Raw genomic sequence first — 15,663 nt, 5'->3', positions numbered from 1 at the left:
CTTTAATTAATTTCTATTAATAGTAAATTATACTGATTTTCTACGTGAGATAATTTTTTATAAATAAATTTACATTTTTAACAGAAAATTTAAAGTAAAGAATTGATAACCAGGTATAAAGTTGTAATTAGATAACTGTAAAGTCAAAAAAGAAAACACTGTGTTATCACTGAGTTGGAAACTGCAGAAAATATGTAATCTGATTGTCCCTTTATCGGAATAATGGCCAGAGTCTCCTAACACAGTATTGTTATGGCTCAAAGCAGGGACCTCTCATCATAGTCTTTTTCCTTAGCTAATGAAACAGTCTAAAGAAACTAGGGGTAACAGAACAATTGTCTGCAGAGCGCTCTGATCTCAAATACATACAAACATCCATACATAGCATTACTGCTATCTTTCAAATTCTCGGATTTTAAGAGAAAAGAAAAAATCACAAAGAAAACAAAACAAAGCTAGTATTTATGAAACACTAAGTGCTAGCTCCTGTGCTTAAAAAATGCATATCTCATTTAATAATCAAATAACCCATGAGGTAAGTACTATTGTTATTCAATTTCCAATTTTATAGAAGACAAAAGTGAGCCTTATAGAGGCTAACTCCTTGCTCAAACATACCTTTTAAGAGGCAGTACTTGGATATGAACTCAGCCTAGCTAAATACCAAACTTAATTTCTTGACCACTATTGCCTCTCATAGGGATTTGAGCAACAACATTTGGCCCTTAAATGAAGTACACAGAGGAATAGATACGAAACTAAGAAGTTATGAAATTTAGTGTGTAAAAATAGGAGTTATAGAATATGATGCCATTTTGAATAAAAATCACATTTTCAAGTTTTAATTCGGTCTGACCCTTGTGTAAAAAAACTTACCTAATTAAATTTAAAGGCTGCTCCTTGTAAAAATAGGAAAACCGAGCCCAATTCTGGTGAAGTATATACCTTTCATTGACAGGATTGGAAGGTTCTGATGGCTTCCAATACTGGCCCTGCAGATAGTCAAGAAGACGGTGCATGAAGGACAAAACAAAAGACAAGGTAAAGTAAATGAAGACCGATTTTACAAGAAGGTTAGTGAATGAAGTTAATACTGTCTTTTACATTTAGATTTGAATATTCCATTAATATGAAAACAGTTAATAAAATCTGTAATAAACTATTATAATAATTATCCCTTCAGGATTTAGCAGAGTACAGGCTGTTCAATATATTCATTTAAACTGTTCATTTAGGCAAGGGAACTGCTGATACACTGAATGAGTATCCACTTTAAAATTTAGCACATGTGAAAAATTTCCATGTGATAAACTGTTAAGATTTTTAAATCATTTAGATTTCACCATTTTTGACTCTCTAGCTAATTCCACTAAATCTTGAGAAATATACTTACTTGGGTATCTTGTAAAAATGATTCTTTCAGACAGTGATGTAAAAATTAATTCCCAAACTTGCATTCAGAAGAGAAGAAATGAAGTAAAAAATAAATATAACTATCTCTAGTGACAGCTCAGTGTGCTGGTTTGAAAGGATTATGTGCCCTAGAAAATCCGTGTTTTAATCCTGATCCATTCTGTGGAGGCAGACGTATCTTTTTATCTCTAGTCACTACTGTAGGGTGGAAACTTGATTAGATTATCTCCATAGAGATGTGACACACTCAATTGTGGGTATTAACCTTTGGTTAGAGGGAGATGTGACTCCACCCATTCCTTATGGGTCTTGATTAATTTACCAGAATCCTTTAAAAGCAGAAACATTTTGGAGAGAGCAACAGAACCATGAGAAACAGGAGAGCTGAAGCAGCCAGAGACCTCTAGAGATGAAGAAGGAAGATGCCCCTGGGGGAGCTTCATGAAACAAGAAGCCTAGAGAGAAAGCTAGCAGATGTAGCCATGATCACCATGTGCCTTTCCAGTTGAGAGAGAAACCCTAAAGGTCATCGGCCTTCTTGAACCAAGGTATCTTTCCCTGGATGCCTTAGATTGGACATTTCTATAGCTTTGTTTTAATTTGGATATTTTCACAGACGTAGAACTGTAGCCTCGCAACTTAATAAATCTCCCTTTTTAAAAGTTGTTCCATTCTAGTATATTGCATTCCAGCAGCTAGCAAACTAGGACACTCATTAACATTAAATTCCCAGTGAGCATGACACTATTGGAAACCTAGATGTGTAGATTAAAATTGCTGTTTACTGAGGCTATTAGTTTGGCTTTAGGACCTGGTAACAGTAAGAGAATTAGTGCCTAACCACCCCCAGCCCTCCCACCTACCCCCCACCCCCAACCTTCCCTAAAAATCCCACACTCAAAACCTAAGAATAAGCCCTCAGGTGAAAAATAAATTGACAAAGAACAGACTGCAAAGTGTTTATTAATCCAATTGATATCTTTCTAATTAACCAAATGCCCATGGCATTATTTCACATTCATAATCCCCTTAGAGTTATTTTGCCCAGGGGAAAAATGTGGAGGGAATTGGGGGGATGGGTTCTCTAACACAAGTTGAATACACCTGAATTGACACTCCTTTTAAAAATTGCCGCTCATTTTGGGAAAATGTGCTGTACCCTTAAGGAAACATAGAAAAGTAATCAATTGACTAGTGTTTAAGTTACCTACAGTCAATTTTCCTACTGTCAAATAAATATTGACAAGAAGCAAACTGGCAAAATAATGTAACTCCTGGAAAAGAGAGAGTTCCGTTTTGGGTTTTTAGAAACCATTACAGCAGCAAATACCTTCAAAAACATGGAGAAGGATTTAGCTGCCACTTGTTTCAATGTGAATATTTATTTCTTTCATATTCCTAAGCTAAATGTTCCAATACTTGCATTACACTTGCAACATTTGCATTACACTATCAAAAAGCCTTTTATAAATATGGAAGAGTAAAACAGGAACAAAATAAATAAAATTCCAAGTGATGATGACATAGTAATATATAGAGATTCAGCCACATGACTTCACGACAGATAGTGAAATTTAAACTCAATATCCAAGTGGGAAGGTTTCCCTCTAGTCACCCTAGAAACTAGGCTGAATCACAGTTGTTAAACCAAGTTTTCAGATTTGGTTCAATAAGTGAAAAACACCACCACTTCTTGTTTAAGATGTTTTTGTACACTGATAGATTTTATAGACACTTGCAGGAAAAATATGGGAGTGTTTTTTTCTGTTCAAAATAAATAATGGAAATCTTTAAATAATAATGCCATCACCCTGACATGCAGTTTTCTTTGATCTTTCAGCCCCAAATAAAATCTTTTGAATCTCAGTTGTTTATCTGCATCTTATGGACTAGAGACTTTAGTTTGTATTGCAGTTGTACACATGTTTTGTTTCCAGGAAATTCCTAGACTGTGTACTTTGATTCATGGTTGTATTCCAACAATATCTATCAGAATGCTTTGCATGTAATAGAAACTAATTATAATTTTGGTGAATGAACAAATGAATGAATATACTTAAATCCTTTATGGCTTCAAAATTTTTTAAATCCAGGAAGATGAGATTTTCAAATATGTTCCAAGTGTTCTTTTAGAATAAGATTGCTATTTTCAAAGGGGATTTTTAAGAAAATTCATCTGAAAATGTAGTAATTTTAAAATGAATTTTTATTCGGAAGCTCATGCATTAACTATGTCTTCCATTTCAGTAGAGTAGGTAAAGTTCTCAGCTTGGAGTTAGGGTATTTTTGGTGGTGGGGGGGGATTTTCTCAACGTCAGAGAGAATTTAGCAAGCTGTCATAAAAGTGGAAACAAATGAAAAATTCTTCCTCCCAACATTACAACCTTTGAAAGTGACCAGAAAAAAAGGGCTGTTTTTCAAAATCAAACCTATACTTACATCATGGAGTGGGTAGGCAGATAAGTAAGTGTTAGAAGATAGCAGTCTTTCAATCCCAAATCTTTTCTTCCCCTCTTCTGTGCCAAAAGGACACCGTGAGAGAATATAGTAAACCTACAAGGCAGGTAAAAATAGGCCTTATCACATTTCAGAACTTTATACTTTTCACATTGTGCTTCAATGACAGTTCAACAGTGTCTACTTTGTCTGAATATGGATACATGTTTGGATTATAAAAGAAATTTTCCATTTGGTGTTAGGGGGAAAGTTGTGGAGTTTGGGATTTATGAAATTTTCAGATATTTTAGCTCCAAGGTGTGAGAGCTCTCCATTCCAAGGCTGGATCACAAGTTATTTTGCTTCTCATGTCCCATATGCAGGAATTCTTACTATAGTCAGCACTTCAAGTTGGGGTCTATTATCACTACTACTAACAATTCAGTTAGGGGAATATGAGGTAGAATTGACACTTGGTACATAGTCAAGTTGTGCTGAATACTTCTTCAATTAGTTACTCTGATCATTTATATAGGTTCTGCTCCTAACTCATGATTATCATATTTCTGAGACCTCTTATATCTTTATAATAGTTTTCTGCTGCATATAACTGGGGCTTTGGTGTCCTCTGCTTATATTCCTCTCAATTCAATCTAATAAGCTCTTTATCTTCCAGATACTTTCAGAATTTCTACTTTTCTGTTTACTTTCTTTTTAGTCTTTTTTTTGGCATTGTTTTAGATTTACTTCCCTGCCCTCTTTTTTGTACTTCATCATTCCAAGGAATTGGTTGATTGGAATGGTTATTGTCCTTGAATCATCATTTTTCCCAATCTGGCCAATCATTTTAATAGCAGTTTAATATTCCATCTTGGACAAGTTTATTTTAATTTTTATAATAATATGATGAATATCAACTATTTTACATCTATGGATTATGTCTTTAGGAAAATTTCATCCAAAATAAGAACTCTGTTTTGGGATATTAATAAAGTAGAAAGGTTTACTCCACCAGCCCATAAGACTTATTATAAAGTTATGGTAATAAATATGGCATGGTACTGTCAAATATAAACAAAAGGAGAGACTTTATTTAAGAAGATCACTGTTAAAGGGGGAAAATGACCATTGCAATAGGGCAAGGGGCACTACTGCAATAGGGAAAAGGCTCAGAATGAGATCAGCAAAAAACATCTGAAAGACCAGGCAGAAAAGGGCTTTTCTTTTATAGAGTAAGCAAGGTTCCAGGACTTTCTTTGTGTTCAAAAAAAGAGTAAACTCAGGATGACAATGGGTTAAAGTTCAGGGTCCTATGGAATGGAGAGAAGCCTAATTAAAGATTGGTCAAGCTAGCTAACATGCACTTCGTTCCAGTGGATCAGTGGAGAAAAATAATTCAGCCAACCATTTATAAAACAAAAAAAATAGGAATTTGGAGGATCTGTATTACTATAAATAGTAACAAAAGGGAAAAATCATAAGCATAAATACAAATCTAAGAAAAAATGGAATTTTTCCTGGTGCCAAAGCGGAAAGAAACTTCTTTCCCTCCTTTATAATATTTCCTTTATGGAACATGTATTTATAAATTGTTGATTTGTCCCTTTGAGATATGCACTAGACATAGAGATGTCTTGTAGGCAGTTGGTTATATGGATCTGAAACATTTGGAACAATGTAAAAAAGTAAATGTAAGACAAAAGAATTTTTAAAAACTGTCAAGAAGCAACTGTGTTGGGAAGGAGCACACTTATAAAGTGAGAAATCCATTTGTGAAATATTCTTTGATGAGAAAGATACTGACATGGTTCCACATCTTATGACATTATTAGTACAAAAGAAAATGTTCCAACTGCACTATTTGGTTCATAAACTAGATTGTCAACCTCTGTAAATGGTCTGATTTCTTGGCAACAGTACACTATCATTAGAAGTGGCTTTTTGTCCTAGAGGATAATTTAAATGATCAGATGCTTGTTATCTGTTTTTCAATCTGGTACACATTCCTCCCAATATGTTCAATCTGAATCTCAAAATGATAGTGTGAGCCATCCCACCTAACCAGCAGGATAAACCAAGAATTTTGCTTGTATTTAAGGAGTGTGATTTTTTTTCAAATGATTTGTCATATATATATATGTATGACTCATGCATGTCTATGTCTAACCATATCAATATCTATCTATCTATCTATCTATCTATCTATCTATCTATCTATCTATCTATCTATCTATTTATCTATCTATCATCTATCTACCTATCACCTATCTATCTATCTATCTATCTATCTTATCTATCTACTTATCTATCTATTTATCCATCCATCCATAAAAATCTGCTCGGCAATCATACTATGAGATAAAGAAGGTAGGGAGCCATTGTATACTAAAACTTTTATTCTTTTGTTGATGGTAAAAACAATTTTCACATACAATCTAAAAAAATCATCCAGACTTTGTGCTACTGAGTAATACTGATTTCAAAGATTTTTTTGCATGCATATGGAAGTTCCTTCCAACAGCTGATGTGGTGATGATGTGAGGTGGGATGGACTTTTAAGGTATCTGAAATATTTGCCTAGGAAATATAGAATTCAGATAATAAAAATTGGCAATAAAGTTTGCTCATAAGCAGACAGTAGTACTGTGCTTTTAAAAGAGCATATGAACTGTCTCGAGGAAACAACCAAAGTAAACTTATTATATATGTGACATAGTCATTGGCTCCATTTCCCCTCTTACTATTGAACAAAATTTCTCAGGAACTACATAAAATGTCTCTCATAAGGGATGTGAAAGGTTGGTCTTTGAGTAATATTGGTAGGTAAAGAGCTCTTAAAATATAGGATGAAGTTTAAAAATACATGTGGCTTAGGTTTTTTTTTTCTTTTATCCCAATATGTCTGTGATATTACTTTTGTGAGGCATTAGTTTCTGCTCTGTAGTGTTTCTCACCTTTTTAAAAATTTATAATCCTTTTGATAAATATAAAAATGTTAAATATCATGCTTTCCTTTACTGTTACTAGTTATTTCAAAATAAGTTAAAACTTAAGACCACTTACAAATGGAAGTGACAGTATTGTTTTTATCTTCTCCCCCAAACTCCTTGATTGCTACTCATCTAAGTCAGGATCAGTAAACTCTTTCTCTAAAAATAGTAAGTACCTTGGGCTTTGAGGCTACGTGGTCTTTGTCACAACTACTTGACCCTGCTTTTTAAAAGAGAAAGTCACCAGGGACAATACAAAAACAAAAGTGTGTAGCTGTGTTCCAATAAAACTTTATTTACAAAAATAAGTTGTAGACAAGATTCGGCCCACGGACTGTAATTTGCAGACCTCTCTTCTAGAGTATTGGGCTGAAGTAAGAACTGTTCAGTATAGTAACAATGAAGATATTTCTCATAAATTCAATAAAGCATGTACTGTTCATAAGGATCTTTATTTTAGAGGTATTTAGAGGCTCTATAGCCCTAATGTTTGTAAATGTGTTTTGAAAAGAATGAAAGTGTTCCAGTAATTCCATTCAATTTATACATATATAAACCAAAATGTTTTAGGTGAAGATAGGAAAGAAGGAATTTTATCTATTATTAATCTTTTGGAAAACTTCCTTAAAAGTTCAAGAACGGTATTGCTCCACTGCAAAGGAGGGGGAAACTGTGCTTTAATGATTAATTAACTTAAGATATCAGCACAATGTATATAAAGACGAAGTAAGATAAATGAATACTGACATTTTGTTCCTGATCAAGTTCCTAATTTATTCCTTTGGCCTTTAATTAGCAACTTTTAAAGTTAACAAGTGTATATGAAATACTTTGCAAGTTCGCAGTGCTTCATATACTTTCATTTGATTCCCACAATAATGCCAGTTTTATAATTATCTCTGTTTTAAGAGATACAAGTTTCAAGTTATGACTTGAAACCAGGTCTTCTGATTCCATCTTATGTCTTCTTTATAGTCTAAAAGGTTGTCTCTTAGATTTGGAATGGGTATAAGTTTATAGTTAGAAATGTGTGTTTTTTTTAATTTGATTGGGTTTTGTTGGTAAGAAAAGGAAGAATATTTTAGTTTCTGCATTCAGGTTTTATAATTAAATTCTATGAATTACATTTTGTTTAATATACCTGTCAGTGAATTTTTCAAATATATATTTACACACTTCAAAAAAGATTATTTCAAAATCCTTTCTAGATACTTAAGAATGCTGAACAAAAAGGGAATCAATAAAGTCTCTCAGGAAGAGAGAAGAAGTAATCTCAAGAAGAATCTTTCTGATCTTAGATCTCTGGTGGTAAAATTATTAGAACTTGATTATTTTTCCTCTAGAGTCAGATCAATAATAAATAGTAATAGCTAATGCATATTGAGCACGTACACTGTTCCAGGCCCTGTTAAAAGCCTTTATATGTTAAATCATTTAATTTTCAGTGTAGCCTATGAGGCAGATATTATCCCTATCATAACATGGAGAGATAGTGGTACAGAAACTATGATATTTTAGGAGACAAGTTTTAATGTGAAATTCAAAGATCCTGGGACTATAAATGGAGAAGAAATATTAAATAAAAGGCTGAAAATTGTTTTAAATAAAGGTAAAAGGAATTCTGAGGGTTCCTAAATACTATGTGTTTCAATGCTAGAATAACCAATATTCCTCCTACAATGTCCTGAATTTATAACCAAAATCTTAAATATATAAAACCATTTTATAAATATTTTATAAATCCAAAGTCCTCTAGCACTCAATTAAGCTCTTTTTCTGATATTGCATGATGCCTTTCTTTACTGTAGCCACACTATAAAAATTATTCATTTTCTACCGAAGTAAAATTCACATAACATAATTATTTTTATAACTCAATTTATTCAGACTTTTGGTCGCTATCCTTTAGTTTTGATAAACCCATTAAATTCATATCAGTAAATTCACATAACAGAATTAACCATTTTAAGTTGAACAATTCAATGGCATTAAGTATGTTCAGATATTGTGCAACTATTACCACTATCTAGTTCCAAAACATTTTCTTTCTCCCAAAAGGATAACCTATACCCATTTCAGTCTTTCCCTAGTCTCCTTTTCCCACAAGCCCTGGCAAACAATTGCATGCTTTGGGCTCTGAGGATCCACCAATTTTGATTATTTCATGTTAATGGAATCGTAATATTTAACTTTTGTATCTGACTACTTCACTTAGCATAATGTTTGAGGTCCATGCATGTTCTAGCATGTATTAGTACTTCATTATTTTTTTAAGGATGAATGGTATTTCAGTATATATACATATACTTCATTTTGATTATCCATGCCTCAGTTTATGGATATCTGAGCTGTTTCTACCTTTTGGCTGTTGTGACTAGCACTGCTATGAACATTCATATATGAATATTTGTTGAATACCAGTTTTGAATTCATTTAGGAATGGAATATAGAGTAATTCTGTTTAACTTATTGAGGAACTGTTAAACTTAAAGCATTGTTTTTCAAACAATTTGAGAAAGGATGGTTAACGGGTTTAAATGGTCCAAATGGATTTTCAAAACTGCCCAACAATACCAAATAATTATCAAAATTGACTCAGAAACACCCTGCAGATATAGTACTGCACATGCCTATATAGAAAATCACTAATAAGCAAATATCCCTTACTGGAAGATATGTGCCCAAAGGTCTTTTCTACCTACAATTCTGTTTCTTGATGAGGATGGAAAGAAAGTTGTTTCATCTTCAATGAGGAAGAGCTCCTGCCGATGTCTGTTGAATTGTGCAGTGAAATATTCAGGATGAGGATGGCTCACATTCCTTGGGAGTTTCAGAGGTTCAAGTATACAATTACAGGAGCTATGTTCAGGTGGGGGAATATCACTCTCCTTAATGGGCATTTTGATTCCCAACACTTCAGCGTAAGTAGCTAATACCTCCCAAGGGGCATGGATCTTGACAAAATAAGTTTTTCCATCTTCAGAGTCCTGTAGAAAATGGAGGCAAGATGACAGAAAGCACACTGATATGTTTAATATCAAACTGATAATTAAAACTTTTTATAAAATATCAAACAAAAAGATGTCACAGCACTTTCAATTTCTTAATTGAAATTTTTGTAGCAAAACATTTAGAAGAGCAAATGCTCAGAACAGATACATATTTATTCTTGCATATATATATGCATATATGTTCATATGTACATATAGGTATATGTTTTTACATAGTCATTTCTTGTCATTCGTGGTAGTAAAGTTCTATAAACTTTTCACATAGTGAACACTGAACAACTATTCCCTAAGGAAATATAGGGTTAGATTCCTGCAAGGCTCTGGTCACAACCTTTTTTTTAATGGGTTAATAATTTTACTTGAAGGAATGGTACAAATGAAAATACTGGATGTTTTGATGCAACTTATAGAAAAGGTAAAGGTAAACCCAACATGCATGCATTGCCATGGTAACCACAGAAGCCACTCCCATGGCTATGGGGAAACCAACCTAATGGTTTGCTTTCCTCATAATTGAGGAAAGGTGGGCTTATCAAAGAGATACTTTACCAAGTCAGCGTATAGGGCCCCCATCTTACACAACTTAGTTATGTAATCACCCAATTCTTTGATGGATTTCACTTCCTCATTCAAGTAATAAGTCTCAATGAAGTCACATGAGTGGGAGTTGTGTTTGCCAGTACCCACTTTATGCAGTTCAGTACTGGCCATATTGTGCAGTAATGACACCTAATGTATCAAGCCTGCTCTTCCAGTCCTCATTTTCTGGTTGTTGTTGTTGTTTTTTTTTATATCTAGAAGGAAGATTCTGCTCCATAGTTGGTTCTGCAGCTTTGTAAGTTTCTCAGCATGTTCCCTCTCCTCATGAATGAAAAAAAATATTTGTCAAAGTTCTTCAAACTTTGACTTTTTCACTGTCAAAGTAGTAAGGTATCAGCAGGTTGGTGTAAGGGATATAGAGCACCAGGCTGATCTAAAGGTTGGTGGTGGTTGTTTTAGTTCCTTTGGCTGCTCAAGAAAACACCATGAAATGTTTTGGCTGAAACAATTTGTATTTATTCACTCATGGTTTCTAGGCTGGGAAATTGTCCAAATCAAGTCATCATCATCAAGGTGATGCTTTCTTCCCATTTTGCTGTTGGTTTCCAGGAATCATTAGTTCTTTATTTGTCACAAGGCAAGGCACACAGCTGCATTTCTAGGTCTCCCTTCTCTTCTGGGTTACATGAGGTCAGCTTTTGGCTGCTACCTCTGAGATTTTTTTTTAATCTGAATTTAATTCTCTCATAAAGGACTACAATAATAGGATTAAGACCCATCTTGATTGAGATGGGGCACATCTTAACTGAACTAGCCTCATCAAAAGGCCCTACTTACAATGGGTACACAGTCATGGGAATGGATTAAATTTAAGAACAGGTTTTTCTGGTGTACCACAGCTCCAAACCACCACATTCTACCCTCTGGACCCCCAAAGACATGTAATTTCTATATGTAAAATGCATTAATTTCATCACAATATCCCCAAAGACTTTAAGTCATTTCAGAAGCAATATTTAATAAAAAGTATCATCAAAATTTTTATGTGTTGGAATGGCTTGGGGCCCAATTTCCCTCAATCCATGGACCTGTGAAGCACGGAGACAAGTTACCTGCCTCTAATATAAAATGGAGAGACAGGCAAATGATAAATACTTCCATTCCCATAGGGAGAATATGGAAGGAAAACAGGGGGCAGGGGTCCCAAACAATTTCAAAACCCTGCAGAGCATATGCCATTAGTTTTCATTGCCTGAGAATCAACTGCGGAATGACATTTTGTCTTCCAAGCCCCATGATGGGGCAGCCTCACCCTTTTCAAATGCTGTTTGAATAGCTATGCCCTCCCCAAACACTGTGGTGAAGACTCTGATCCACGCTCTCCAAGCATCAGTGTATTGGTCAGCCTTTCTTCACAAATCCCAGGACACAGGCTTCACCCTCTCAGAACATAGGGATGGTGGCACTCATCCAGATCAACTGGGTGGAAAGCTGGCCCTCTTCAAGTGTCAAGGCAGACTCACTTTTTCTGCACAAATGGGTGGGCCCACTCTCTTAGCCTGAGAAGATGTCTTCAATCTAGACCTCAGCTTCCCTGGTTCTGCCCTTGAATTGATCTTTCCTTCAATCTGTCCTTTTTTCTGTCCCTGTTAGTCCAGGCTGGCAGCAGTTTGATTCATATAGATCTTGCAAAAAAAAACCTGTCAGTTTTGTATATAGTACACCGGGGTTCAAAGCATCACACAAAAGAACAATCCACAAATCCTTCTTTTATATTACACGTTCAATCATGATTTGCATAGAAATGGCTGACTGGTTCCATTAAACCCTCACAAGAAGCATTAGTTTTTGGAGACTCACCTTCCCAAGCTCAGAATTTGCCAAACCATCAATTTCTTGCTTCTTTGTGCCCAGGAGTTAAGTTTTCAGCTTATCCCTTTCCTCACACATTTTATTATAAGCTTCAAGGAGAAACCAGGCTGCATTTTCTATACTTAGCTTGGGAATGTCCTCAGATAAATATACAAGTTCATCACTCTCAAGTTCTGCCTTCTATGTGGTATCAGAGCTTAATTTTGTCACATTCTGTGCCACTTTAAAACAAGGATCACCTGTTTTACAAGGATCACCTGTCTTCCAGTTTCCATTAACAATCATCATTTTCTGTCTAAGACCTTATCAGAGGCATCATTAGCATCCATATTTCTACCAACAGTCTCTTCAAAGGTTTTCTACAAAGCACCTCACAATTCTTTCAGCCTTTACCATTATCCAATTTCTAAATGGTTTCCACATTTTTGGTATTTGCAATAGCAGCACCCCACTTCTGGTACCAAAATATGTTTTGGTTTCCTAGGTTGCTTCCAGCAAATACTATGAAATGGTTTGGCTTAAACAATGGGAATTTATTCACTCTTGGTTTTCAGGCTGGGAAAATGTCCAAACCAAGGCATCATGAAGGTGATGGTTTCTTTCTGAAGACTGGTGTTCTGGAGCTGGTGGTGGGCAATCATCAATTTTTTGTCACATGGCAAAGCATCAAGTGGCATTTCTGGTTCTATCCCATCTCTTCTGGATTCCACTGATGTTCAGCTTTTGGTTGCTTCCTCTGAGGATTGGTATTTCATCTTTCTGGTCTGAATTTCCTTCTCTTAAAATGACAACAACAGTAGGATTAAGATCCATCCTGGGCCACACCTTAAATGAAGTAACCTCCTTCTTACAATGGGTTCACACCCACAGAAATGGATTAAACTTAAGAACATGTTTTTCTGGGACATACAACTCCAAACCATCAGAGTGGCCTCTGAATCCCCTGGTGTACTTGTCATGATGGGTGGCTGAGGAGAAGTGACAGCAGTGGCTACATTGTAGTGGAGTGGTGACAGGGGCCTTGTAGTGGTCCAGATTTGCTGTGAGGAGATGGTGGAGGACTGGCTTAGACTGGCTGGCTAGGGGGCGAGTGCTTGGTTTTGTTCAAGCACTGTTGAAGCAGGAAACTGTGGGAACTCTCTGCAAAGACGTCTGACCACATTTTCATCAACTGGTCAATTCAAAACCTGGTTTTATGTGTTTCTGTTTAAAGACACCTTATTTAATATATCCCATTGGTTCATTAACATTGAAAGCATAGCCAACAGCACTATAACTATGACTAAATGAAACTCATTTAATGTATATTTTCTCTGTATGGCAAATTACAGTCTTCTTGCACTTAGAAACACTAGAATGCACTGCAGCACAACACTTGTGGGCCATTTTAAACAGTGAAATCACCAACTACAAACACAAAAACACAAAAAAGTAGCAATGAATAATCCATGAAACAGACACTTGGTGGTGCTATAAAAGCTGGGAAAAAAAGGCAAAGCACTGTCTTTCTTAACCTTAACTACAAACACATGCATTGGGCAATTCAAACTTTTTGCCATTCTGTACCTCTGCAGATGATCACGAGTGTACAAATACTGATTTGGGGGTTCCAAGTACATTTTAGTTAGTATGCAAATTTTCAAACATAGAATCCTCGAATAATGAGGATTATCTCCCAAAATGTGTGTGTGTATATGTACACATAACCACACCCACACATACACATACATACAGAGAGAGACAGAGAATTTTTAAGAATATATATTTTATGGTCAGTGTAGGCTCAGTCTCAAATCCACAGCTACACATGTAGTTCTGGGCAATCACTAAGTTTTGAGAGACTAGCTATGAGCTCATAACTGTGCTCTGGGTTTATGAGGGATATATACAAAGTATAAGATGTACTCACTCTTCTTACCCAGCTTCTATGTATAACCTATACATAGAGGGAGAACTTTAAGTAGTAAGAGTTCATTACATAAGAAAATAAATAAGTTAGAAATTGCACGGTATAATACATTTTAGTTCAGAAATAAAAGAGGATAAATAAGAACTAAGGAGCATTAATTTAGAACTATAGAGTAGTAGAGATTTCATGAACAAAGCAGAAACTGAACTAGAGCTTTAAAAACAATTTAGGAGGAAATTCTAGAAAATCAGTAAATGGCATGAGGTAAAAATAAGTAAAAAGAGCTTGGCACATTCATAAATAGTGCATTATGCTACAAGTTATTCATATTAATTACCTAGGGTGCCAGCCTACAGGCAGCCTTCAGAATGAGACAGATTTGAAACAAAGATCACTTTTTCATTTTATTTTGTGTCCTGAATAGAAAGTATATATACTTATTTCTAAAGTGTCCCACTGATGGTCTCATAGTCAAGTAACTTATCTACTCACTGGGAAGACCACAGGCTTACCATACCCACCGCACATATCTGTAGCCAAACAAGCTATTCTTCCCAAAACAGAAAGTCTATGTAGTCAAAGGCCAGAAGAGGAGAAAACAACACTTAAAACTCAAAGATTATGGTATAAATTAACCACTACATTTACCTGTTTGTCTTCAATTTCCAATTCAAGACCTGCTTTACAGAGATTTAGCTGAAACTCTTTTCTTCTTTCCTATGGCAAAACAGATCAATAAAATTATGCAGAAGATTTTTTTTTTTAATCTGGTGATAACTAGACTCATTGCACAATGACTGCTCCTCTGGATGGGGTTCTCTGCCCCTCCCATGGTTGCATAAAAAAGTATTCTATGAATTGCCCCCATCTGGAGTCATATATTGCTTTTCACTTGGGCTATAATTCATGATAAATATAAAAGTCAATATATCTAGGAATAATCTCCAGGAAGTGCAGTGGCTCTATCTGAGGAAATGTACAAAACTTCCTGAATAACATTAAAAAACACACCAAAAAAACCCTTGGATAACTACAGAAACATATCATGTTCCTATTTGGGAAGTCACAGTATTATAAAGATATCAATTCTTCTCAAATACGTTACATGTTTAATGCAATTTTAAATTAAAATATCTTTTATTTTATTTTAAACTTGAAGAATAGATTGGCTGCATTTAGAAAAGTAAAATTAAATGTAATGGACTCCCTGCAAATTACAAGTGATTTTAAAATAATGCAATGATGGTGAAAAATAATTTGGATTTAATCATGGTTTTAGTGTGAGAAACTTCAAAACAACACCTAAATTTTAAAAGGCTTCACTACGATATTCCAGAACACTCGTCTTCAAATGGGTATGACTACATTGAGGTATCTACAAACTTTATAAAGAATACAAAATAATTCTAATGAGTACATTTTCTAGGTTTTACACTTCCAATGTTTGCTTCAAATGAGAATAGGCCTATAGCAGTGATGCAAAAGTTCTCCT

At 34.9% G+C, this 15,663-nt stretch overlaps 1 protein-coding gene across 4 annotated transcripts in view; it reads right to left on the bottom strand.

Moving 5' to 3' along the window:
• ANO5 (anoctamin 5) overlaps positions 1 to 15,663 on the bottom strand; it is a 119,519-nt gene that overhangs the window by 55,492 nt on the left and 48,364 nt on the right. For all 4 annotated transcript variants that reach the window (XM_077114230.1, XM_077114231.1, XM_077114233.1 and 1 more), the window contains 4 exons: positions 14,820 to 14,888; positions 9,542 to 9,826; positions 3,853 to 3,966; positions 877 to 992 (listed from right to left, as the gene is read on the bottom strand). In XM_077114230.1, coding sequence (XP_076970345.1) covers positions 877 to 992; positions 3,853 to 3,966; positions 9,542 to 9,826; positions 14,820 to 14,888 — 584 coding nt within the window. The remainder of the gene's footprint in view (positions 1 to 876; positions 993 to 3,852; positions 3,967 to 9,541; positions 9,827 to 14,819; positions 14,889 to 15,663) is intronic.

This window comes from Tamandua tetradactyla, chromosome 8 (genome assembly GCF_023851605.1).
Source record: "Tamandua tetradactyla isolate mTamTet1 chromosome 8, mTamTet1.pri, whole genome shotgun sequence".
NCBI classification, from domain to species: domain Eukaryota; kingdom Metazoa; phylum Chordata; class Mammalia; order Pilosa; family Myrmecophagidae; genus Tamandua; species Tamandua tetradactyla.
This window is presented reverse-complemented; position numbering and strand designations above follow the sequence as displayed.